Source organism: Acartia tonsa, chromosome 13 (assembly GCF_053477335.1).
Source record: "Acartia tonsa isolate MP-2025a chromosome 13, ASM5347733v1, whole genome shotgun sequence".
Classification (NCBI taxonomy): domain Eukaryota; kingdom Metazoa; phylum Arthropoda; class Copepoda; order Calanoida; family Acartiidae; genus Acartia; species Acartia tonsa.
In genome coordinates, this window is record NC_137272.1 from 22440953 (window position 1) to 22465873 (window position 24921).

General features: G+C 34.1%; 2 protein-coding genes and 1 long non-coding RNA gene across 4 annotated transcripts in view; 2 read left to right on the forward strand and 1 right to left on the reverse strand.

Annotated features, from left to right (window-relative positions):
- Nucleotides 1-24328, forward strand: part of LOC145304121 (peptidyl-alpha-hydroxyglycine alpha-amidating lyase 2-like) — a 39146-nt gene extending 14818 nt beyond the window's left edge. Inside the window, exons 6-17 of the mRNA XM_080145877.1 lie at nt 14460-14534; nt 15202-15266; nt 16110-16208; nt 16503-16548; nt 17159-17252; nt 17651-17711; nt 18291-18335; nt 18721-18775; nt 19554-19625; nt 20920-21033; nt 21487-21568; nt 23230-24328. Coding sequence (XP_080002003.1) covers nt 14460-14534; nt 15202-15266; nt 16110-16208; nt 16503-16548; nt 17159-17252; nt 17651-17711; nt 18291-18335; nt 18721-18775; nt 19554-19625; nt 20920-21033; nt 21487-21568; nt 23230-23287 — 866 coding nt within the window. The 3' untranslated portion in view covers nt 23288-24328. The remainder of the gene's footprint in view (nt 1-14459; nt 14535-15201; nt 15267-16109; nt 16209-16502; nt 16549-17158; nt 17253-17650; nt 17712-18290; nt 18336-18720; nt 18776-19553; nt 19626-20919; nt 21034-21486; nt 21569-23229) is intronic.
- On the reverse strand, nt 3344-5556 carry LOC145304149 (uncharacterized). Its single transcript, XM_080145911.1, has 2 exons — nt 5183-5556; nt 3344-4715 (listed from the first exon to the last, which is right to left on the reverse strand). The coding sequence occupies exons 1-2, from the start codon at nt 5220-5222 to the stop codon at nt 4102-4104; spliced, it is 654 nt and encodes a 217-aa protein (XP_080002037.1). The 5' UTR covers nt 5223-5556; the 3' UTR covers nt 3344-4101.
- Nucleotides 9136-13697, forward strand: LOC145304048 (uncharacterized). 2 transcript variants are annotated; one of them, XR_013873962.1, is made up of 5 exons: nt 9136-9283; nt 9677-9743; nt 9976-10043; nt 10472-10588; nt 11374-13697. It is a non-coding gene; the product is annotated as an uncharacterized LOC145304048 (long non-coding RNA). The 2 variants fall into 2 exon arrangements; XR_013873961.1 differs by having other exon boundaries at nt 9136-9743.
- Nucleotides 24329-24921: the final 593 nt, after the last annotated feature.

Below are 24921 nucleotides of genomic sequence, written 5' to 3' on the forward strand. Positions count from 1 at the left end.
AATTACTAATATCAAATGTTAAACACACTGTGGAAAATTAATAAATAATTATACTTGGTCAATAATCTTTTGTGGTCTGTTAAGCATGAACCGATAAGGTTTTCCTTTCGATCCGGTAACATGCGAATTTATAAGTTTTAAGAGCGAAGGGTAGCAGCAATTTGTACAATAGTAAATTAGGCCTTAAATATAATTTTTACCTTTACAGAACTAGCACTCTTTCCAGTCCTCGTCATTTTGGGATCTAGCTTGGTCAATTGCCAGTCGAAATTACGCTGTTCTATCCAGGTCGTTGGCATGGGCAATTTGCATAGTTTTAAATCTGAAATGTGTAGACAGAAATTAAAATTTTATGTAAAATTAAATTAAATTGCAAACATGTACTCTTTCAAATTACAGACTAGACTTATAACACTTTAACTTCATACCCATCGATGGCCAAAAAGGTAGGGTTTTGCTAAATTAAGTTGAAATGCCTTTTTTAAAATTAGCTATAAAAAATAATTTTAATGAAAAAAATATTTTAAAGTACATTTCACATAAATTCCAAATAAAGAGGGAAGGGCCTTCAGTTGAATTTTACAACATTTTACATACATATTATAACAACAGGGGGTGGGGGGGGAAGTGACACTTTTTGAAACCAAAACTGAAAGTCAAAGGAACTGAACTAAAGAAACAGTTACAGATCTGTCATTTTGCATGGCAGTTGTTTTATAGGGGTACAATATGGAACTTTTAGTTTTGGTTTTAAAAAGTGTCATTTCCCCCCCCCCCTTTCTCTGCTTTCAATGTACAAAATTAAATTCCGATAGGAATTACGATGGAGACATCTTGATGCAACAGGTGTACGGAGATACATGCTACTCTGTACTTCAGTAGGTTGGAGGCTAGTTGTGTTGGAGGATGGCTATAGTCTTCGGGATCGTCAGTCTTGCCTACTCCTAATACCAGGGGTGTATATTTTCAGTGTTTAAAACCATAAAACTTAATTCATATTTCCTAGACCCCCCCTTTACCACACTCTCCTCCTGGCATGATAAGAGAATTACAAATAAATTGTGGTAGGTTAAAAAGGAATTAGATGAAATGTATAGTTCATGAAATATTTCTATACAACAATTAATCATGTGCAAAATATACACCCCTACCTATTATTCTGGAATCTTCAGGAAAGGTGTATGCCGGAAAAAATGTCCTCACTTTGTGGACCAACCATACTGTTTTATCACGACGGCAGTCTGGGACAAAGTAGAGGTCTTGGCAGTCTGTATAGAATTGATTACTCTCGAACTTTCGTTTGTTGGCATTCCTTGTTCCCCTGACAGCCAGCTTTTCATTTATGTACGGTTTCACTGTGTGAAATATCAACAATCTAAATATGTCATTTATGTCATTAATGGCTGTTAAACGGAAAGGTATGTTGCTGGTGAAATCGTTATAGCTTAAGTGTTTGATCAGCAATACACGGAAAGAAAGTTATGATACATTTTTAAAAATTACATTAAAATTTGTAAAGAGTGGGGGGGGGGGAGAAGTGACACTTCTTGAAACCAAAACTAAAAGTCAAAGGAACTCAACTAAAAAAAAATAGTATTACCTGTTTGAAACCTCTTTAAGGCCAAAATTATATCCTCGGATGTAAGTTGATATCACATGATTGGCACTTTCGAAAGCATAACAACTGAACGCCATGGATGGTCCAAATCGGCGGACATGTTCCGGCATATGGTAAAGCATGTGAGTATTGTAACTCAAGCACGATTCGCCGTACATCTCCGCCAATTTTGAGTTCAGGACCATTATCATGGTCTTGAGCTCAGCCACACGTTCAGTTGTTATATGCTCTTCGAGACTGCGCAATATGTGGAATAAAAACTTGCATATCAGACGTTGTTCATCTTTAAGATTTGCCAACTGGAAAAAAAAAACATTGTAATAATTTAAGGTAAAACTAGCTGTTTCGCCCCTAGCCTCTAGGGGCTTCGCCCTATATACTTATTGGAAGTCCACCCTCCTCAATAGAAATATATATATAATATAGCACACGTGCGCAAATTTAAAAAGAATGTTATTGCTATACAATATAATGAAACTGAAATAAGCTTTAAATTCTAAAAAGATTATAATATGGTAAAAACCTACCTCTGCATAAAATATCATATGGTAGAAGCCCAGTACTTTGAATTCAGAACTTTTCAAATTGAGGGCTAGCTTCTTCTCTGTCAGGCGCATGATGGACGTACGGGGAACGCGATCAAAATCGCCAACAAGCTTCAATTGATCGTTGATTTCATCTATAATTGGAGTTACTGCAGTTCATGGTAAAATATGGGTGATAAGGAGAAAATTTTCAAAATTTAAGTTCTTTAAACTTTTCAAACTAACACTCTTTTAAGCGGCATAACAAGGCGTACAAATAATGTGTAATAGACATAAATCTAAAAATGCAGAATTTTATCGCAGTGCCGAGAAATGCGCGAAGAAAACACCTATTTTACGCGTCATTTCTTTAGTCAAATGCAGTACATCCCTGTAATTCTCTCCATTTGAACTAAGTCTTCTTCTTCCAATTCTGGATAACTATTACGTCCTTTCTTCAGGTACGTCATCACTTTCTTTACATAGCCCAGGTGCAACGCGTGCATCGGATCACTGGGGGTATCTTGTATTAAATCCAAGCTCGGGTCAAGGTCAGAAAAACTGGTTTTCATGTTCTGATTATTTTCCTCTAACTTGCGGAATTTCTCGTCAGACCTCGGCGTACCCATATCTTGACTGTCACTGGGGTAAAATACATTCATTGATTCGAACAATACCAAGTTCTTTTGACGGAGATAAGTCTGTGAAAAAGCCATCCCTGGAAGGTCACAGTGTGGGCATCCATTTTTTGATCCATGGCCAAGAATGCCGAATACATCGGCTCTGGCAACGGCATCGTGGATGATGGTTCTACATTGAAAGGTATGTCCAGGTAATCCTTCTTGAATTAGTTTGTTGATGAATCGGGTAACATTATCCAGAAAGTTGTAACTGTAGGGACGCTTCCTCGTCTTCTCAAATATGCTGACTGGCAATATAACACTGAAATCCTTGTTGAAGAATAACCTGAAATAATAAAGAAGAATTAATAATAATAGCATTTAATACCTTAGACTTAAAATTGTAGTCACTGATTTATAAAACGTAAAGGCTGGTAAAATTTTACCGTAAAAGTGGTAAAAACTAGGTTTACTTATGGTATTAATTAAGTCCTGGTATACAGTAAGACAGATTTTTATATATGTATGCAATAGAAAAAAGTATCAATTGTAAACTTAGTTTTCTTTCTTATTTGTTTATTGAATGGTTTCCTAATCTTTGGCTTTAAAAATCTGGGCTGTCAATTGATGTAAAACAAATATTTTGATATCCTTTGAAATATAGGCTGCCAATCCTAAAAAATACCTTTTCGAGGGTCATGCTGTATATGAAAAGAACTTTATCCCAACCCAACCCTTTCAAATCCACAATATATTAATTACTTACCTAATCCAGACAGTATAATAGGAGATATGAGATCCCTGAGCTGCTTTCACTCCGTCGCCCGAGATGTCAAAAGTTATATGATCATCAACGGCCTGTTGTCCATTCAACCGTTTAAAGTCTGTGATGGCGTCTTGGAGGATCTCATAGGTAGGGAATCTGGAAAAAGAAATATATTTTTAACTAAAACTTGCACAATTCAAAGAAATTTTGCACCATCGGGCTCCAAATAATATTACGATGAAAAGTAATGGAACAAGGATGACAACATCCATAAAAACCAAAGCACTGAAACGGTACGACAAACGGACATTAACAATTGTGAAGTATCTGAACTGAATTTAAAAATATTAAAGTCGAACCAAAATTGTATGTAAGTAAATTTGTTAAAAAAAAATGCTTCAAGAAGGATAAGGTTTATGCACATACTTAAATTTTAAGGAATTAATTATAGAGTGGCTTCGCTTATAATATTGTTCTCAAGTTGTCGCAGGAAGCAATATACCAAAGAATGATCAAACTGATAATTAGAACACTTGAAAGTTTGTTGTTAAAAAAGGAGAAAAATCGACATGTTTAAAATGGACGTACGGAAATTCTGGTAATGATTATAGAAATGCTACGCTTTCTAAATCGTATATAAACATACCTGCACTCAATCAGTAAACCAGGAGCATTTGTAGGATTATATTTGTTTTCTTTGATTTCAACTTTGTATTTGGGTTTGAATAATGTATTATATGACGGAAATTTGAAAATACACGAGCGTTTCAGAATCGCCAGGATGATTCTAACTTTGTTGTGAGAGATGGGGTTGTCTAGAACACAAACGCTTCTGAAATCATTAACAATTTCTTTCTCAAGTTCTGTAAGATGTTTGAAGGGATCCCCGTCATGATCGCCATCAGGTTCGTCATCAGGGTCATCGTCATCATCTGGGTCAAAATAATCTTCAGGTATATCAAACAATTCGACGTGTTCCCAGTCCTCGGCATCTTGAATGCTGTCATTGTCTGCATCATTATTATCGTTGGTATTATTGTTGTTAATATTGTCTACAACAATATTAATGTAGTCCGTTTCTTCAGGATTGTTATTTAATCGCTCCAAAACTTGGTTTGCGTAGCATTGATAACATATACTTTCGGTTTCCTTTGTGAAGTTGGTATTGCAGCCTGTACAAACTTTACCTAAAAAAATACGATGTTAAACATGATGTTTTATAGTTATAAACCTTCCCGGGACCTATGTGAAGGTACCCTGTAAAGGAGAACCCAATCGGTTCAGCGGTTAGCAAGATCCTTTTGAACAGACACACAGACATCCTGTTACTTTAGTATAAGGATAATGCTGTAAAGAAAAACTAGTCAAATTAGAAAGTTAAAAAATTAAAAATTCCAGAAAAAGTAGATAAATGTAGAGAGTGGGTGAAGGTGGGTTAGGTTAAGGGATCCCATGTAGAATATACACCCCTGGAACAAGGATATCTTGAGACAAACTTAACTAACGTTTGATCAAACCAATTGTTTGAAATTTAGATTGAAAGGAAAATAAAAAACAAAAATTGGGAGACAATGTTTGTGGGAATTTGGACAAACAAACAACAAACAGACAGACTGACATCGTTCTACTTTATATTACAGATATTGTAGGTTACCTTTTGACGATGCAGTTTCGTTCTCATATTCCACATCCATCAAATCCTCCTGCTGTTCTTCTTCTAGTAATGGCTGACTGTCTTCACTTTGTGGAGGTTTCTTGCGCCATTTTCTGTTTCTCGTTGCATTACAGAAGAGTTTTCTTATGGACCTCAGTTTATGCTGCAACTGGAAAAAGATTACATAATTAGTGAATTACTTATTTAAAATAATATAGGGGAGTTGTTATGGATCGTTATTTGGGCAAGCTACACGTGTCAATTGATTACAGTACATATGACTATACTGGTGTAAGAGCAAGCATGTTTATAGTGCGCTGACTGCAAGTGAAAAATAGAAATTAAAGTCGAGCATAGATTATACTTTAAGTACAGTAATGAAAAGTAAGGTCTCATCTTAAATATGTAGAAATAATTAGTTGTAAAAAGTCACCTGTACATTTTTCCTCTTATGTCCACTTCTTATACGCTTCAGTAGAGCTTTAGAGAGTGTACCAATCAAATTGTCTCCCATTTCAATAACGTCTAACAGGGGTGTATAGGTAACTCCTGAAATAAGAAGTATATGTTATAATCAGGGATGTATATTCTGCATGGGATCCCCTGCTCAGGGGGGGGGGGGAAATAAAAAATAAGTGGTTGGAGGAAAAAAAAATGTAAAAATTAAGAAAACTGAAAACATTTTTTCCATTTTGCCCCCCTCCTTGGTTAAAAAAACTAAAGAAATGTGTGGAAGGAGGGATAAAATAAATGAAATATAGAGTTCTTTAAATATTTTTCTATTTCCCCCCCTACTTTTTCAGAAAAATATAGGGGGGAAAAAAAATAAAAAAATTTGTAGCAGGGGAAAAAAATAAATCTTGTGCAGAATATACACCCCTGGTTATAATAATAAGGTTATTACTTGTTTACATATAACGAAAGAAGGAGAAAGTAAAAAAGGGGGGGGGGGAGTGACACTTTTTGAAACCAAAATTAAATGTCAAAGGAACTCACAAAATAAAGAGTTAGAGTTACAAACATAAGAAAATACCCTTATTTATTCTTTGATTGTCTATAAAATTAATTAAACTTACCTATCAAAATTGTGATCCAATTATACATACGTCATCCAGCGTTGGTCTGACATTTTTTTACTTTGAAAAAAATAACTATATACAATATACATAAAATTTTGTTTGTTCCAGTCCTGACCTGGATAATACCTATATAAATTTCCTGCCTTCCCTGAAAAGCCGACGAACGCATATATAATCGAGCCCCACTGGTCGTGACTTTTGCAGAATTCTGCAGTTGCATGGAGTTTTATTATAACAACAATGTTGAACCCAGAAAATTTGTTAATTTGCTATAAAATAAATAATAATAAATAATATAAAACAACATAACAAAAATATCAAAAAACAAAAACAAAAAATAAAACATATCAATTAAGATCTCCTAGAGAGCTATAGCCAGAAGCTTAAAAAACTGTACACGTGCATACGTAATCGTCGGCTTTAGGGGTAAATAATGTTTATTAATGTTTATATGCAGGAAATTATATATCTGCACGACCAGTGGGGCTCGATCACTGTCACCATGGGTACTTAATTATAAAATATATGGGCGCTGCAATCAAAGAGAGGTTAACGTAAATGTTCTGAAAGAACAAATTGATGTTATCCTCTTAGGAAATACCCCCCCCCCCCCCCTAGAAAAACGGCCCCTGGCCTCTACCTAGCCGTATAACTTAACCTAGCCTAACCTAACCCAGCAATTTAGTTTGGGGGGGGGGGGGGGGGATGGGGAGTTAAATAATACAAACAAAATTTTCTAAGAGGATAACGCCACAAATTACAATTAAAATTCGCTTTCAGCATGGATATCCGGAGGCTGGATGAAATCGCCGGCGGCGAGCTCGGCTTCTCCTAGCTTCTCCTTTCTCTTCCCTGAAAGGAAAGAACATTGAATTAAAAATGAGAAAACTAAAGCGTTTTTTAATGAAGAAACTCAAAGAATTCTGAAACATTTTTTGGTTAAAAACAATTTTTTCCCCTGCTACAAAAGACAACTAGCCATGAACAAGAGCAGGTGATTTGAAGCAACTTCCATCATTGATCCACTTATTTCTTTTTTTCCCCTCCCCCCCCCCCCGGAGCAGAATATACACCCCTGCAATAATTTCGTAGTTTTTACCTTTCCTTATTCTTTCCTGCTCGTCAGAATGTGAAGAACTCATGGTCTTGAATATTATCAGGGCCGAGCAGGTTAATCTAAATTAAGAAAAGAGATGTGTTACTCTGGGTTTTATTTAGAAAAAAGGGCTGACGTTGGTGAGGAAAGGTGCACAGTCGGCTTCATGGTCAATGACATATCTCTCGGTATCATCCAGGCGGGGTCTCTCGTTCTCGTAGAGATTCTCGGGCATAGGTTCATTCTTCTTTAAGTGTGTCTCTACCCAACCGTGATGGTATAACAGTTTTACTATTTCAACAGCGTCATCAATGCCACATGATTCTTCTTGAACTCGAATATTTAGCTTGGAGAAGAGTCTCAACATCCTAACCATGAGGGCGTCCCATCTGTCATGCAGCTCGTGGTATTGGTATGGATCCATCCTAATTTGAGGAATGATTATTCTGTTTGTCTTGTTTATTTTTGGGAGGGGTGTGATTAATGTTTTTTAACTTTCCGGTATTTTATTTGTCCTTAAACAAGGGGGGGGGGGGAAGGCCTGGAGCTCCGGAACCTGGAGGCCTATCCAAAAAATCTTAAAACTTGGGAAAATTCATCATATAAGAATGATTTTATCCCTAATAACCTATACTCTCAGTCCAAAGATAAAGCCTATACTCCCTGTTTACGCAAATGTGTCAAAACTTCCCCCCCCCCCCTATTTATTTAAAACAAATTTTGTAGCAGGAGAAAAAAAATAAATCTTATACAGCTAATATACACCCATACCTGTTATTATGATAAAAATAGCTCGTATTCATTCGAATCCGGTGGATAGGAACAGGTGTTCTCATTCATACGCAAAAAAACTAGGTAACTAGCATATCGTATTATATGCATGGTTTTCTACGAATATAAAAATCTAAAAGCATAAGATTAAAAACAGTTATTTTTAGCCAGTGCCTCCGGCACCTCTGGGCAAAAAAAGTAGTTTCATTCTTATAATTGTACTCCTATATTTGCGAAAATCCGTTTATACTACGGTGCAAGAAATATATTTATTAATTTTACATTTAAAAAAGTCCTGTATATTACGTAAGCTAAAAAGAGTCCCAAAAATGGGAGAAAAAACGAATACGAAGAATATTTTACAAAGAATTTTCAATAATTAATGATAAAATTTGAATTATAAAACAGAATGTTACATATTAACTTCAAAATTCACTGTAATTTCACTAAAAATGATTACTAAAATACAAAAATGCACCGTAGTCATATAGTCCAGTTGAATATTGCGCCGATGGAAAGTTACGGTTGCCAACATACAGATTGAATAGGTGGCAAAACACTTTGCAAGACAGTTATATTTTTAATCGTAAAATTGCAACGAATAATAACATTTCATGAATTATATAAGTTATGCAGTTTTAATTAATTAACCGGTAAAATATTAAAATGATATTATATACATAAGGTGTTTTTTAAAGTTTGGCAACTTTGTCGAGCACGCTGATTTGATCATCTGAAAACAGGGTTACGAAAGTTAAATTAATGTAAATTTTTTTTAATGTGAATGTAATATATTTTTGCAATGACTTAAATGAAATATCATCGATAAAATATAAAAAAATATATTGCAATGGATATAAAAGAAATATTTTTCAATATAAAGTTGTATACCTGTACAGAGCATGTGCATGAATGCCGCTATACCGATTGAAAACTATTGTAAACAATGAGTGTTATATTTCAAGTCTCTTAGAGAAAATACGTGTTATACCCAAGTATGATTGACAGGAGATGGTCCATGTCACAAGATTTATATGAATGTCAGTTAAGAACGCCTAGAGAGCTGATATTCAGAAGTTTAAAAAAGTACGTGTCCACCTTCAGTCTTGGCTGTTAGTATATGGACCCTGCAATCAAAGAGTGGTTTGCGTAAAAGTAAGTGTTTAAATAATTTTAATATAAAAACATTAATAATGTAGGACCTTGAGCGTACGGTTTTAGGCTGCCTTCGATTAACGGTTTAAGTTTTACTAGCGGCTATGCCCCTTAGAAGCCTCGAGGGGCACTTAAAGTAGGAAGAGAAAAGTCGAGGCCTCATCCTATTTTTAATTTGAGTTTCAGCTATAGATTAAAATAAATAAAAAGCTTCGTTGTAAAAGAGAACAATATTAATATATTTATATAATAGGATAATTGTTTTAAGCCTTTTTGATTTGATCTAAGAAACACTTTTTATCCTATTCTTAATATTAAATAATCCGGGTTTAATATATATAAATGTAAAAGAAATATTAATAAATTATATTTAAATTGAATATTGTTTTTCAGGTTCAGCAACACTGATTCATCAGAAATAACTATTTGGGCGCTGCAATTAAAGATTGGCGAGATAGAAGTAAGTGTTTAAATAATGTAATAAAAAAATCAATATAATTTAGGACCTTACGCATGGTTTTAAGCTGCTACGATAAACTGTTTGTTTTATAATTTTTTAAACCTTTTTGATATATGATATAAGAACGATCCTTTTTATCCTATTCTTAATATTTAAAGTATTCTACTATTAATATATATAAATAATAATAGAAATATTAACAAATTATATTTCAATTAATATTGTTTTTCAGACTTAACCAGGAATCAGATTCGTGAGAAAATATATGGGCGCTGCAATTAATGAATGGTTTACATAGAAGTAAGTGTTAAAATAATTTTAATAAGAACATGGATATTTTAGGCCATGTTATTAAGACTATCCTTTAACGAAACCTTTTTAATTCAACCTTGCTACGAAGCCTTGTGTGATGGTAGAGTGTTTGAGTTCTTAGGGAACCACACTAATTACATAATATTATCTTGAGTTAGACAGGTTTTATAAGCTGTAAACAGACTAATACAATTAGATATGTCATTATCTTTAAATTATTTATTATAATCTATATAATAGCACCTTTGAAATAAGCTCATATTATATCCAACCTATATTCGCCCTTTAAGGTTTATGATTGTTTTAAGCGTAACGAATTTTTATACCCTTAATAGAAAGATATTATAAGATGTGTTTTATGTAAAATAATATTGAAAATATATATAAATTATATTTCAATTAATATTCTTTTTCAGGTTTAGCTTCGCACACAGCTGGGTGTATTCTCTGATTATAAGCTGACCGCAATTCGATCGTGGAACATTTCTTGCACCAACATGAAGCTGTTGCCATCAGAAATTCATCCGTTAAAAGTAAGTGTTTAATTATTTGTAATAAAAGATAGTTGGAATAATCCTACACGCAACTACGGCAACACCTCGGCCCCAAAAGGTAGTTTCCATGTATACAAGCATAACAAATATGAAGTTAATATACACAGACACACATCGAACTACCTTTATGAAACTGTATACTAAATTATATTAACAATTAAGCTATTATTAAATTTATTAGATAGATATTAAACTGGTTAGACAAAAGTTAATACATAAAAATAATGTACTAGATAGGTAGCTATTTAAAATTAGATTTTACTACTTTATATTATTGAAACAGTACATTCAGGATATTATTAAAATCTAAACAGCATTACATTCATCCTCGTGCATGTTTACTTCGTGAAGAACAGCTGCCAGTTCGGCAGCCTGGGCAGCGGCGGGCAGCAGAGGGGAAGGACGGCAGCGATTAAGATGTGTAGTAATCCATCCATGCTGATATAACCTCTTACAAACCTCCCTCTGGATCTCGACATTGTCAGTTCTGGCTCTAATCTCTAGACTCTCTCTTAAAACTAACATACGACTATTTAATTCATACCATAACTCCAAATTCCCGTTATAAGACATTCTTAGTTTCTCTCAGTCTGGTTATGTATTGATAACTGAATTAAACTTTCTCTAATAAGCAGGCACGTACACAAGCTGTATCTACTTTCTCCATGAAATTTTCCCAAAACAGTTAACTTTCCTTTTTGTAAGGCCTTTTTGATTTGTTAATCCTTTAATTGCTTAATTTAAAAATGAATATTCTTTTTCAGGATTTTGGAGTTGAACCAGTTTTGAAGTGTGGAGCTTTGCAGTTCCATGGAGAACAACTTGAGTTCCATCTCAACATGTAACAGTCACAGATTATACAAAAAATTTCATTATTTATTATGACGACAATGTTGAACCCAGAAAATATGTTAGTCAGTTAAAATTAACAAATAATTTACAGAACGATACTAATAAGTTTTATTATGACGATCAATGTTGAACCGAGAATATTCTGTTAGTCAGTTAAAATTAACTTAAATAAAGCGTATTGATTACAATCAGTGTTTATTATGACGACAATGTTGACACCTAACATTCCACAAGCTAAAATTCTAAAAAATATTGACTTTAACATATAAAGCGTATTGATTACAATCCGCCCAATCGGTGTTTATTATGACAACAATGTAGAACCGAGAAAATTTGTGTCAGTTAATTAAGTTCTACTCGAGAGCTCCAAACATTCCACAAGCTAAAATTCTAAAAAATATTGACTTCATTACACATTTGACAGGTGTATGGTATGTTATTTACAGAAACGATACTAGTAAGTTTTGTAGTTTCAGTATTGACCTGGATAATATCTATATGACCTGTTATGTTATAATATGAAATAAATTCTAAATAAAATCATTATCATCATTATATTTTATTTGCGATTTTTATCATTAAGTAGAAGGATGTTTGTTTGGAAAAATCTGGACTTAGCCTAAAAATTTACCTAAAAATATTGACAAGAATTTAATTAACAAGTAAGAATGGAAAAACCTACCTTAAATACTGGAGATCTTGAGGCAAGTATAAACTTGTGCACTTTTAATTTGGAGGTACTAGTTTCTATCAAACAATCAGTAAACTCTGGATCCTCAAAACAATTCTCCAGGTCACCAGAGAGACAGGATACTGCACTTTCAGGTCCAGGTTTTATAACTTCCAGCCAAATAGTCAGAGTACCTCCAGGTAGGAGACTTGCCTGATTGTTCTTCAGTACATTAATCTCCATAAAAGCAGCATTACAATTTCCCTCTCCAGGTGGCACTGTTATCAATCGACATTTAGGCATCAGTACTAGACTGTTGTTATCTTGGATGCCAATCTTTTGTAGTTTCAGTATTGACCTGGATAATATCTATATGACCTGTTATGTTATAATATGAAATAAATTCTAAATAAAATCATTATCATCATATTTTATTAATTTCATATTCCATATAACGAAAGCAAATAGTGCTGAGTAAAAGGATGTTTGTTTGGAAAGTATTAGGTCTGAATATTTCCTCATTATATTTTATTTGCGATTTTTATCATTAAGTAGAAGGATGTTTGTTTGGAAAAATCTGGACTTAGCCTAAAAATTTACCTTGTCAATTTTTACCAAAAAGTTGGTCAAATTTTACCAAGTTTTTTTTTTTGGCAGAGTCCAAAAATCTGGACTTAGCCTAAAAATTTACCTTGTCAATTTTTACCAAAAAGTTGGTCAAATTTTACCAAGTTTTTTTTTTTGGCAAAGTCCAAAAATTTGGACTTAGCCTAAAAATTTACCTTGTCAATTTTTACCAAAAACTTGGTCAAATTTTACCAAGTTTTTTTTTTTGGCAAAGTCCAAAAATCTGGACTTAGCCTAAAAATTTACCTTGTCAATTTTTACCAAAAACTTGGTCAAATTTTACCAAGTTTTTTTTTTTGGCAAAGTCCAAAAATCTGGACTTAGCCTAAAAATTTACCTTGTCAATTTTTACCAAAAAGTTGGTCAAATTTTACCAAGTTTTTTTTTTGGCAAAGTCCAAAAATTTGGACTTAGCCTAAAAATTTACCTTGTCAATTTTTACCAAAAAGTTGGTCAAATTTTACCAAGTTCATTTTTTTTGGCAAAGTCCAAAAATCTGGACTTAGCCTAAAAAAATACCTTGTCAAATTTTACCAACTTTTTGGTAAAAATTGACCAAATTGCGTTTTTTTGTCTAAGTCCGAAAATTCGGACTTAACCTGAAAAATAGAGTTGTAAAATTGACCACATTTTTGGTAAAACTTCCAAAAGTGGTAAAATTAAAAAAAAAAAAAAAAATTTAAATTTAGGCTTCATTGTATAGAAGTCATTATTTTAAAGTACTACAACTGATTATGAAGAGCTGTTTTTAATTTAAAACACAAAAAACGGGTTTTTTTGTTTCGTCAAATTTTACAAAAAAAATGGTAAAATTTGACTAATTTTTTGGCTAAAATTTTTGCTGGTAAAATTTACCACGAAACTGGTATATTTTACCAGGTTGACCAGCTTTACCACTTTTCTGGTAAAACGATTTTTTTTTCTGGTATTTCGTAGAACCTGGGATCCATTTCTGTAGTATTACACAATACATTTCACAATTTAAATCAATTTAAATTTATGTACTTTTGACTTAAGCAAAGTGATTGACAATTCTTACTCTCTACTCTTCTGATACAAATTGTATATTATACAAAAAAAATAAGGGGCGGGGGTATTTTCATGTATAAGAACAGGGTAGCATGGTTAGGGCACTGCAGGGATAGACCCCACAGGCCTTTTGTGGGAAAGCACCCCGTTACTTATTAGTAGCACAGTTACTCTATACATATATGTATAATTAACTTAGATGAACAATTTTAAAACTCACTAAAACTCCACCCTCTTGAGTCACATGGGCACGTCTATAGATATAAGACTTAAGACTCTAGGGGGCTTGGTGTCGCTTCGGGTACTAGGTACCTAGACCTCTCTCCACGCACCTTGAAACATACTCCGCTTATGAATGCGGTGTAAAGCGTTCAATCGCCCATCAGACAACCAACTCTCTGAGATGCACGACCTTTGTCTGAGAAGTCCCAACTGTGCATGGTAACGAGTTGCGCCTGTTTTGGGCCAAGGCATTCCCCCCACTCTAACTATTTACGTCGCGCATCTGACATAGTAGCAGTGGGAACCATTTTTAACGTCTTTAGTTATGACGCGGTGTCGGACCGAGATTCGAACCTATCACCTTCCCGACGACAGGCGGATGCGCTACGTGTTGAGCCACGGTCGCGGGTAACGTCTATAGATATACCTATAATGTTATTTTTATTTTAGTTGATGACCCAATTGTATTTCACCGTGGTTCAGTGTCCTGGAACAAAGATTCCTTCCTACCCAACAATGTTCTCAAGGAATCATTTAATATCCACCAGTCAAAAACAAGGATGACAACATCCATAAGAAGCGAAGCACAAATGAAGCATGGATGGGAATATGGAAAAGGAGATATAAAGAGCACATGTTTAAATCAAGAATAGATTTAATCAAGAAAAAAAATCACGAAAACTTTCCAACGTATTTTAAAAATTTATATTTTGTGACAGACCGACGGGCAAAGTAAATTACATACTAGATACTTGTTGGTATAGGGAATCTTCTCAAAAAAAAAACTGTATATAAAAAGCAACCAAGAAAATGACATTTTCCTCAGTTAAGTCGGATAGACAAATTGAATTATAAATTAGCTCCGCTAATAAAAAGTCGGCCACAGGAGTTAATTTTAAAGTTTATGCTTAAAAGATACTCAAACGCTTTTTAGCCAAAATCTTCTGAAAATAGAAAATCATTTATTATTTAGAAATAAACTAAAATATTTTTACTAAGAAAAAAAAATATTTTACGCTAAAAACGGTGTATTTGCCAGGTATTATCAATCAATAAATCAATCAATTTTTTTTTGGTAAAAATTTATTTAGCTTAATTTTAACATCCGAAGGTAAAGTGAATCTAAAAGGTCACGCCATAACTAAAAATAAAAATGAAAACTACTTGGTTGAAGTAATGATTTTGTATAAGCAGGACCAGTCCAAAGGACCTATAACAGCCAACACAATTCTTACTGTTGACCAGTTTACTGGAAAGGTATAGTAATCCTGAATTTGGACGGGTTTTGTGTACAAGGTTGGGAGGGAAGGTACATTGGACTGATAATTACACTGGTACTCGAATTTTTGTAACCATGTTATCATATTTGTTGACTCGAATATTTTGGGTACTATATTGGTTAGTTCCAAGATAATAATGTTTCAACTTTTCAACCATAATTCAATTTACGGAAGGGGTAATTTTGTTTACCGTCATTGGAGATGTATTTTTATTTATCGTCCATTGTCTTATCCTTTAAGATACCTCGATGCTTAACATCATGATAACAACCAATTCTTATTTTTTATTTGAAAGCCCTAACTGTGTATCTTAAAGTTCAGCCTTTTCTGTTAAATCTTAAGAATTTAGGAAATCTAATTTTTTTAAATATATCCTATTAAATAAAGTAGTAAGTTTTTTTTTGTCTGTAGCGAAGGATCTCGCTAACCGCTGAACCGATATGGTTCTCCTTTAGAGTGAAGCTTCTTATAGGTCCAAGGGTGGTTTTAGGCTGTTTCGTTTTTATAAAAAGTCGTTGTAAGGTTTTAAGTTATTTTTTCTGCACTTTCATGTCCCTTCTAATATCCCTAGATACTAGGGACGCAGCCACTAAATTAAACAAGGACGTCCAAGCTTTTTTTGAGGGTGGGGGGATAAAAAATTGAAATTGATTTTTTTTGTTGGGGGGAGAAATCTTCATATCATATCTTTAGGACGTCAAAGCTTTTATATTTGGGGGGGAGGGATGAAAAAAAAATGCGGAGTGAAGGGTGAATAACTCCTTTACCCCCCCCCCCTTGGACGTCTTTGAAATTAAACTAAAACAAAATTTTTGTTCAGGTAAAATCAGAAATGGGGGCCAACCTATTCTACATGCCACATGGCATCTCTGTAGACCATGAGAATAATATTTGGGTTACAGATGTCGGCTTACATCAGGTCAGTTGAGAGAAAAAAGGCGCAAAACTAGAAATTGGCGGGAGAAAACAAAATGACTTTAAGATGTTAAAATATGTATATCTAATTATAAAAACAGTTTTATAGATAGGAAAATTAATAATAAAATAGTTAATAATAAAATAATAAATTATGGAAGAAAAAAGTACTTTTTTAGCTTATATCCTTAAAAAGACCTGAAAGTATAGATTATTTAGAAATTGTAAGGCACGTATATGGAAATTGGCGGTAAAATCGAAAAAAACAAAATGGTGGATGAAAAATCATATTATTCAGGTGATGATGTTCCCGTGGAACAGTACTACTCCTTCTCTTGTATTAGGTATATTCATTTTTGTATCACATGAAAGTTTGGTAAATTAATCTATCTCATAAAATAGTTTAATTAATCTAGAAGATAGTCAAACCCATTGGGGGATAGAAACTTTGTATTTGTACCAGCAGCTACGTCCTTAGAGGCCTTAAGGGGTACTGGAGAGGTGGGATGGGGGGGAGGAGGGGTTAGTCTTCTCCATCTTCAATGTTAGATTTTTAGATGAGAAGTATAAAAAATCTGTTCCCAAAATAGTTAAACCTTCCCAGGGCCTATGAGATGATACATTGTATAGGATATCCTTCAACAGACAGACAGATAGATAGACAGCCTTTCACTTTTATATAAGAATTAAAGAAAAGACAAACATATATTTTAGTTTATTTGTTCTTGATGAGAAAACTTAAGTTCCATGTAAAAAAATACAATCATGCATTTAAAAACTTCTTGTTGTTATTGTTTCTTTAAATTCCCTATACAAAAACACAACTTTCCATATATTAATGATTTTTATACATATCATTTACTATATTATATTTGTAAACCAATAAGTAATGTTGTTGTTACTTTCAGATCCCTGTTCAAAATAATCACTCCATAAAAATGATTTGTTATATAGGAGAGAAGTTTGTGCCTGGTTCGGACCAGAACCATTTCTGTAAACCAACTAGTGTTGTTGTCAGCAAATCTGGAAATGTTTATATTGCCGACGGGTAAGTGTATTGTTATCTTTTATGAATGTTTCTTATGGCTAAGGTGTTTTCTTTCAAAGTGAGACTTAATTGATTTGATATCAAAGTTCTTTTGGCTTAAAGAAATAGGGTGTAATTTAAATGAGGTAGAATAATATATACATAGGTTAAATATTTTTCAAATAAACAAATTCTTTAATTTTAAGTTGCTTTGTGGGAATTATACATATTTAATGTTAAATTTATAAAAACATAAGGCCTAAATTTGGATTTTGAATTTGAATATGAACATAAACCAAATTTTATCAAATTGAATATTTTTACTAGACTATAAACAGCAAAATAGGAATATGTACCACAATAGGAACTTGAACTTATGGGCTTTCCAATAAGTAAAATTTACTAAAACAATTGTTTAGATACTGTAATAAGAGAGTAGTTGTGTACGATACCAAAGGAAGATATCAAACTGAAATTCATGTAAGTAATACTTTAGTCATGTGCGGCAACGCTACTCCTATAAATAAAACTATTATACCCAAACGTTTGCCTGGCTGAAAAATAAAAGTAGCCAAAGTTACTTTTCTAAAATAAAATAAAAACATAAAATACTTACAAATAAAGGAAAATTTAACAGCTATATTTGTAATAATACTGTCTTTTTTGTTGCGAAGTTTCTCTATATATTACTTTGTCTAACAGTCTGTAACGCTATGGGGGAATTGTGATTTTTGCGGCTGCTATTTAAGCTCGAGAGCTGAGGTGAATTCTTAAAAAACTTTTGCCCCACTAAAATCAGTGAGGCAAACTAAAAATTCAGAGGGGATAATTTTGCCTCACTAAAATTTTAGTGAGGCAAACTGATTTGAGTGGGGCAAAAGTTTTTTTTTAAGAATTCACCTCTGAAATATTTGATCAAGATTCGATGTAACGATGAGCAGTCAGACGATACTTTACTTGGTCGGTTGGTCTATCAGTCATGCTTCTAAAGACTTGAATCCTTTTTTTTTTCTCAGCATATTATTAAAACACCACACCATTTTTTTTTCTTTTTTCCAGGGAGATTGGACCGTTGTACACAGCCTGGCTCTCTTCCAAGAGGAGGTGAGATATTTATAACAAACTAGTTGCTTCGACTCTATGCAAAGTTCACAAACAACTTTTAAAGGTCAATCGATTTATTCTGTAGGTCTACCTAATCAAGTACAACTAACAAATGCCTTTATAAAATCGGTCAACCTAAAGCTTCTTTAGGTCGACCTAACATTCCAGAGGTCGACCTATGTTTTTTATGAACTTATAGGCTCTAGCCTCTTGGTGGTGGCGAGGATGTCAGGAAAATAGCCTAAAACGACCCTAAAGTATAAAGCTTCGCTGAAATGTAAAACCTATAGGGATTTGCTGGTTTTAATCTTATTATTGTACATTTTTATATTCGTAGAAAACTGGATATAATAAGATGTTAGACATAATAAGTTTTTATTTTCAGGACACCCTGTGTATCGCTGATAGAGAGGGGCGTAAAGTTGATTGTGTTGGGGCAGGTATTGTCTTTAAACCTTTATTTTTACAAAAATCATCGGATCATGGAAAAAAAACTAAGTAGCAGGTTTCGTCGTATTTTCACAGTAGACTTTCTCCTATTTCTAGCCCCTGCGGAGGGCTCTAACCCTGCGGAGCCAATTTCCTATCCATTTACCTAACCTTACCTAAATGACATATCAAAAGTTACTGTGAATATACAACCTCTACCTCCCTTTTTCCCCATGATCTAAAACTCCTTGAGCATCCCTCTTCATTCCCAACACCAAAACTTTTAAATCTCAAATTGCATCTTCAGTTCAAAGAGAAAAAAAATTTCCCTTATTTTTTTCGTTTGAGCACTACAAGGATCTTATTTACTGTGCTTCCCTTTTCTTAAAGTTACCTAACCTAACCTAACCTAACCTAACCTAAACTATAACCAACAACATAAATACATTTTTTTATCATTGATATCTATTAATTTATATTATAGTTCATAATTCTTGTATTTAGATGCATCTTTGTTATTTGTAATTCTATAAATATTAGACATATTCATGAAGCTGTCTATAGTGCCCTAGCAAAATGGGGATATATGTCGCTGCTTTTGGCCTACCTTTTCTATTGATGCAGGAAATACCCTATATCCCATCTCTTTTCTAGGGGGTTTCTTTCCCCCTTCCCTTTTTCTTTCCCTCTACTATGGCGTCAATAGGGTAGGTAGGCCAAAAGCTGTGTCATCTATCCCCATTTTCCTAGGGCACTAAACACAGCTACCATATTGATGTTTTGTTTTAGGCATTAACCATCCCCAATTCTTGGGATCCAAGATTCTAGAAACAGAAAATCTTGGAAGAGTTTTTGGAATAGGTAAATATAATTTTAATTATTTTTTACAAATAATTTAGGTTATTTTAGGTTAGGTTAGGTTTTAGGATAGGGAGCCAAGCGCTACGGCTAGGCAGGCAAGGGTGCCGGGCGCCACGGCCAGAGTTCATAGTTCTGTCGGGGAGGGGGGGGGGGGTATAAATTTTTTTTAAAATTCCAAATGACAAATGATAGGCCAGCATACAATTTACCATTGGTCAATCCTATTATATAAAGAAGTAAGCTTTTTTTTTGTCTGTAGCGAAGGATCTAAATAACCGCTGAACCGATATGAGCCTCCTTTATACAGAAGCTTCTTATAGATCCCAGGATGGGTTTAGGCTATTACATTTTTATAAAAAGTCTGGCTATGGTTTTAGGCTATTTTGTGCCCTTCCTTCGAATATAGAGCGCTTATATTCTATTGGTCATTTGTATTTTTTGGTGTCATTTTTTTAATAGGTACTATAAGCTGCTTCCATATTAAGCATGAGTATTTGCAGTGGCGTTCATAGGAATTTTCAGGGGGACGGGCTCTTAACACTGAGGTGGTGAATAAAGGGGTCAACCTTCCCTTTAGCCCATGATAATTTGTGTGTTGTTTTGCGCGGAGATTGATGTTCTTTATAAACATAGGCATTTTTTTATAGCGACCGAGCATAAGCAATAAAGACAGACGAAAAGACAGATACAGAGTAGATATGATGTTGTAAATATAAATAATCACGCAACTTCCATATATACGAGAAGTGAAATTTTATAAATATTTTCCTCTCCAAACCTCGCAGAAAAATAACTTTAACATATTAGATAAAAATCACGAAACTTCAACAAAATCAATCAGCGCTTTATTGTTAGTGAAGATACTCTTTATTTAAGTGCCTATGTCTGTCTGTGTATATAATAGCAATTTCACTAATGTACGCTGATTCGCAGTGTGCTATTATGATATCTCTCTCCCTCCTTGCTTTTCTCTCTCTTCCTCTCTATTCCACTCTTTCTGTTTCTCTCTCTTTCTCTCACCCTCTCTCTCTCTTTCTCTCTCTCTCTCTCTCTCTCTCTCTCTCTCTCTCTCTCTCTCTCTCTCTCTTCTCTCTCTCTCTCTCTCTCTCTCTCTCTCTCTCTCTCTCTCTCTCTCTCTCTCTCTCTCTCTCTCTCTCCCTCACTCTTTCTTTCTTTCTCTCTCTCTTAATATTTGCCCATATTTATTGCTTATCGCTTCAAGAATCTTCATCTCTATTGGACGTAATTCTCCTTGTTTTAAGAGAAATTCTGAACAGGTTCTAATATATTTCAGCTGGCCGCGGCTCTGCTCTGCTGGCCGTGACAGGTCCTGAATCCCGGCGGAAACCTGACGGCCTTACTCTGGACCTGGTAGAGGCTGGCAAAGTTGTTGATAACTGGGGCAAAGGTAAACATCATAGACGTCCAAGGGGGGGGGGGCCGGGGGGGGGGGGGGGGTAATGGGGCAATTAATAATTTTTTAATACTAAATATTTAATAAAATTCAAATTACCCCCCCAAAAAAAATTTTACCCCGGGGGTAAATTTTTTGGGGGGGGGGTAAAGTAAATTTACCCCCCCATCAAATTTTACCCCCAGGGTAAAATTTTGTGGGGGGTAAAAAAAATTTCGGCGCGCTTCGCGAGCCATTTACCCCCCCCCCAAATACGAATTACCCCCCCCCCCTTAAAATTTTTTACCCCCCCCAAAAAAGCTTGGACGTCTATGGTAAACATCTCAAAAACATTGGTTTCCCCCCCCCAAAAAAAAATTTTTTTTTTTTATACGTCCACCAATTCAAAAACAATGATTTCTCATTTGTATTGGCCCATGGACTTTAATTAATTTTCTTTGTTTATAGACCTTCAGAATCCACACGATGTTGCCGTCTCCAGAGAGGGAGATACTGTCTACGTAGCAGAGATAGGCCCTAACAGAGTCAGGTAATATAGACAGACATACAGGCAGACAGACAGACAGACAGGTTGACAGACATGTAGACAGACAGACAGACATGATGTTGCCGTCTCTAGAGAATGGGATACTGTCTACGTAGCAGAGATAGGCCCTAACAGAGTCAGGTAATATAGACAGACAGACAGGTTGACAGACATGTAGGCAGACAGACAGACTTGATGTTGCCGTCCCCAGAGAGGGGGATACTGTCCACGTAGCAGAGATAGGCCCTAACAGAGTCAGGTAATATAGACAGACAGACAGGTTGACAGACACGTAGACAGACAGACAGACATGATGTTGCCGTCTCTAAAGAGGGGTATACTGTCTACGTAGCAGAGATAGGCCCTTACAGAGTCAGGTAATATAGACAGACAGACAGGTTGACAGACACGTAGACAGACAGACAGACATGATGTTGCCGTCTCTAGAGAGGGGGATACTGTCTACGTAGCAGAGATAGGCCCTAACAGAGTCAGGTAATATAGACATACAGACAGGTTGACAGACACGTAGACAGACAGACAGACATGAGGTTGCCGTCTCTAGAGAGGGTGATACTGTCTATGTAGCAGAAATAGGCCCTAACAGAGTCAGGTAATATAGACAGACAGACAGGTTGACAGACATGTAGACAGACAGACAGACATGATGTTGTCGTTTCCAGAGAGGTTGATACTGTCTACGTAGCAAAGATAGGCCCTAACAGAGTCAGGTAATATAGACATACAGACAGGTAGACAGACAGACAGACATGATGTAACAGTCTCTTGAGAGGATGATATTGTATACGTAGCAGAAATAGGCCCTTACAGAATCAGGGTACATAGATAGATAGATAGACAGACAGACATGTAGACAGACAGACAGACATGATGTTGCCGTCTCTAGAGAGGAAGATACTGTCTACGTAGCAGAGATAGGCCCTAACAGAGTCAGGTAATATAGACAGACAGCCAGTTAGACAGACCGACAGACAAAAAAAGACAAACAGTCAAACAGACAGACAGAAAAACAGACAGACAGATACAGGCTTATATGATGATAGGAGTATAGATAGTTATATGGAGAGATAGATAGACAAACAGACAGGTAGACAATCCTTATGATAAAGTAACAGGATTCTTTGTGTCTGTGTGTTTGTATGTTTTTATGTTTGTACAGAAGGATCTCGCTAACCACAAAATTATCAGGTTCTCCTTTACAGGGTAACTTCTCATAGGTCCTGGAAAGGTTTATAACTAAATATTTTGGGGGAGGATACCACCACCCTCCCAAGAGAAATCACCAAAAATCTAATTTTTTTTGCCTAGATACTTGAACGCAACATAGACAACTATTTTTCAAATTATATATTAAAGATAAAAAAAAATAACATATAAAGTGCCACTAGAGGCCTCTAGGGGCGTAGTTGCTAGTTATAAATATAGTAAGTTAGATTAGATAGACAGATATATTGGTAAAAAGATTAAAAGTATTTTGATAAATAAACATTCAGAAAGAAAATCTGATAGATAAATTAAGAAAAATAGTCAGATTAATTCATATAATTAATAAGATTACAGATGTACAGAAATAAATATTTATTATTTAACAAGAAGAAAAATTATAAAAAAAGAAGCAAACTAAGAAACCATTCTATTTTCAGAAAATTTGAGGTGGTCGCGCCAGAAGATAATATTTTCGATCATGAATTTACTGCTTAAAATTGCTTAATGAGTTGGATTTATGGTTATATAAACAGTTTACAATCTTAATTCAGACATTTTTAAAGCGTACATACGGACAATGCTAGTTATTAAGTAGCTTAGCTACTATTAGCTGTATATTATCCCAAAGCTTTCAAGCCTTCAAGCTAAACTTAGACATCAAAAAATTTCTAAATTAAGATTGTAAATTGTAAGGGATAAAAAAACATATAACAGAAAATAAAAAAAACTACTATAGAAGAAACCTTATTTCATCCTTGTTCAAATTTGGATAAAGTTTAAGATATTTTAATCATAAAACAAAAAAGAAAAATGCCTTGGCCTAAGACAATGATAATATAGTATTTTGAATCCTATCTATAATGACGCTATTCTAATAATAAACAAATGACTAGTGTGCCTGGCAATGAGCAGAGGGGATTTAAACACCCCCCCCCCCCTTTATTAAAAAAATAATAGACTTTGAATTATCTTAAACTTTTGCCTAAAAACTTGTTCACAAAAAATTGTCAGAAAAAAACCGAAAAAAAAATATTTTTCTATTTTACATTAGAAAGCACAAATAATAGATTTTTAGATCAGGTCTAAAATACAAAGTATATGACAATGGTCGAGAGATTTGCTTACATCAATACTGATGATAAACAAAATTATCCTTTCTATAGATTATATTTATTAGTTGAAAAGTTTGGACACACCACAGAACCAACCAAAATTCAATAAATGCAAAGCTTTTGGGCCACGACTTAGAGAACGTGGTTATAAAACTTTGGGTACCTGCGTAATTTACAGTCCAATGTCCCTTCCCTCCCAAGAAATATCTAAATCATAAAAAATGAAGGTAGCGCAAGTTCACTTTTTATTAATATGTCCTTTCATATAACTTGAAATAATGTACAACGTACGACGATAAAATTTCCGTAAAAAGTTGTAAAAAAAATACCTTTCTTTGTATTTTAAACCTGATCTGATTGTTCCTTCCTCTCTTTACATTATTGTTGTTATTCAATAATTATCAAAATAAAAGATTCCTTCAAATTTTGTTATTTTTTAAAAGAGAAGCTTTTCTATAATTTGGGTCGGTCCGTCCGTCCGTAACGGTTAGCTATTTTCGTTAATTTAGCAGGTTAGAATTGTCCTATCGATTTCAAACACAGCATAATGTTTTCTGTAACCGTTAAAAGTAAAATTCAGAAAGCAAATCTTTAAAAATTCAGAAATCTTTAACTGTTACCAGAATGCTACTGATTTGGGCTATTGAAAATGATATATTAAAGAATATAATAATCCCATATGAATCACTGAGACGATTAGGTATATTGTTATATACGAAACATCTCTATATAATCAAGTTTTCAAATGTGGGTCCGTAACGGATAGCTCTTATCATAAATTTAAGTACCCTATAATTTTCATATTGATTTAAAACTTTGCATGCTGATTCCAGTAACATTTAGAAAGCATAGCTTCTCTATAAGTATTATTACTATATGTCCGTTTTAACATAATGATTAACACCAAAACAAATGTTTACTATTCCCCTGATTTTTGCAAATACTAAGCGATAAGGTATTTTGTTATTCAGCATCTCTATAACCAAGTATTGAAAGGTAAGTATTCAAACACAATTT

What these genes read in the sequence shown, in the direction of transcription:
- LOC145304149 (XM_080145911.1), bottom strand. Translation starts at nt 5,222, where the DNA reads ATGGATGTGGAATATGAGAACGAAACTGCATCGTCAAAAG. An exon ending in CGAAACTGCATCGTCAAAAG is followed by an intron (nt 4,716 to 5,182) that starts GTAACCTACAAT and finishes GTATTTTTTTAG; the next exon opens with GTAAAGTTTGTACAGGCTGC.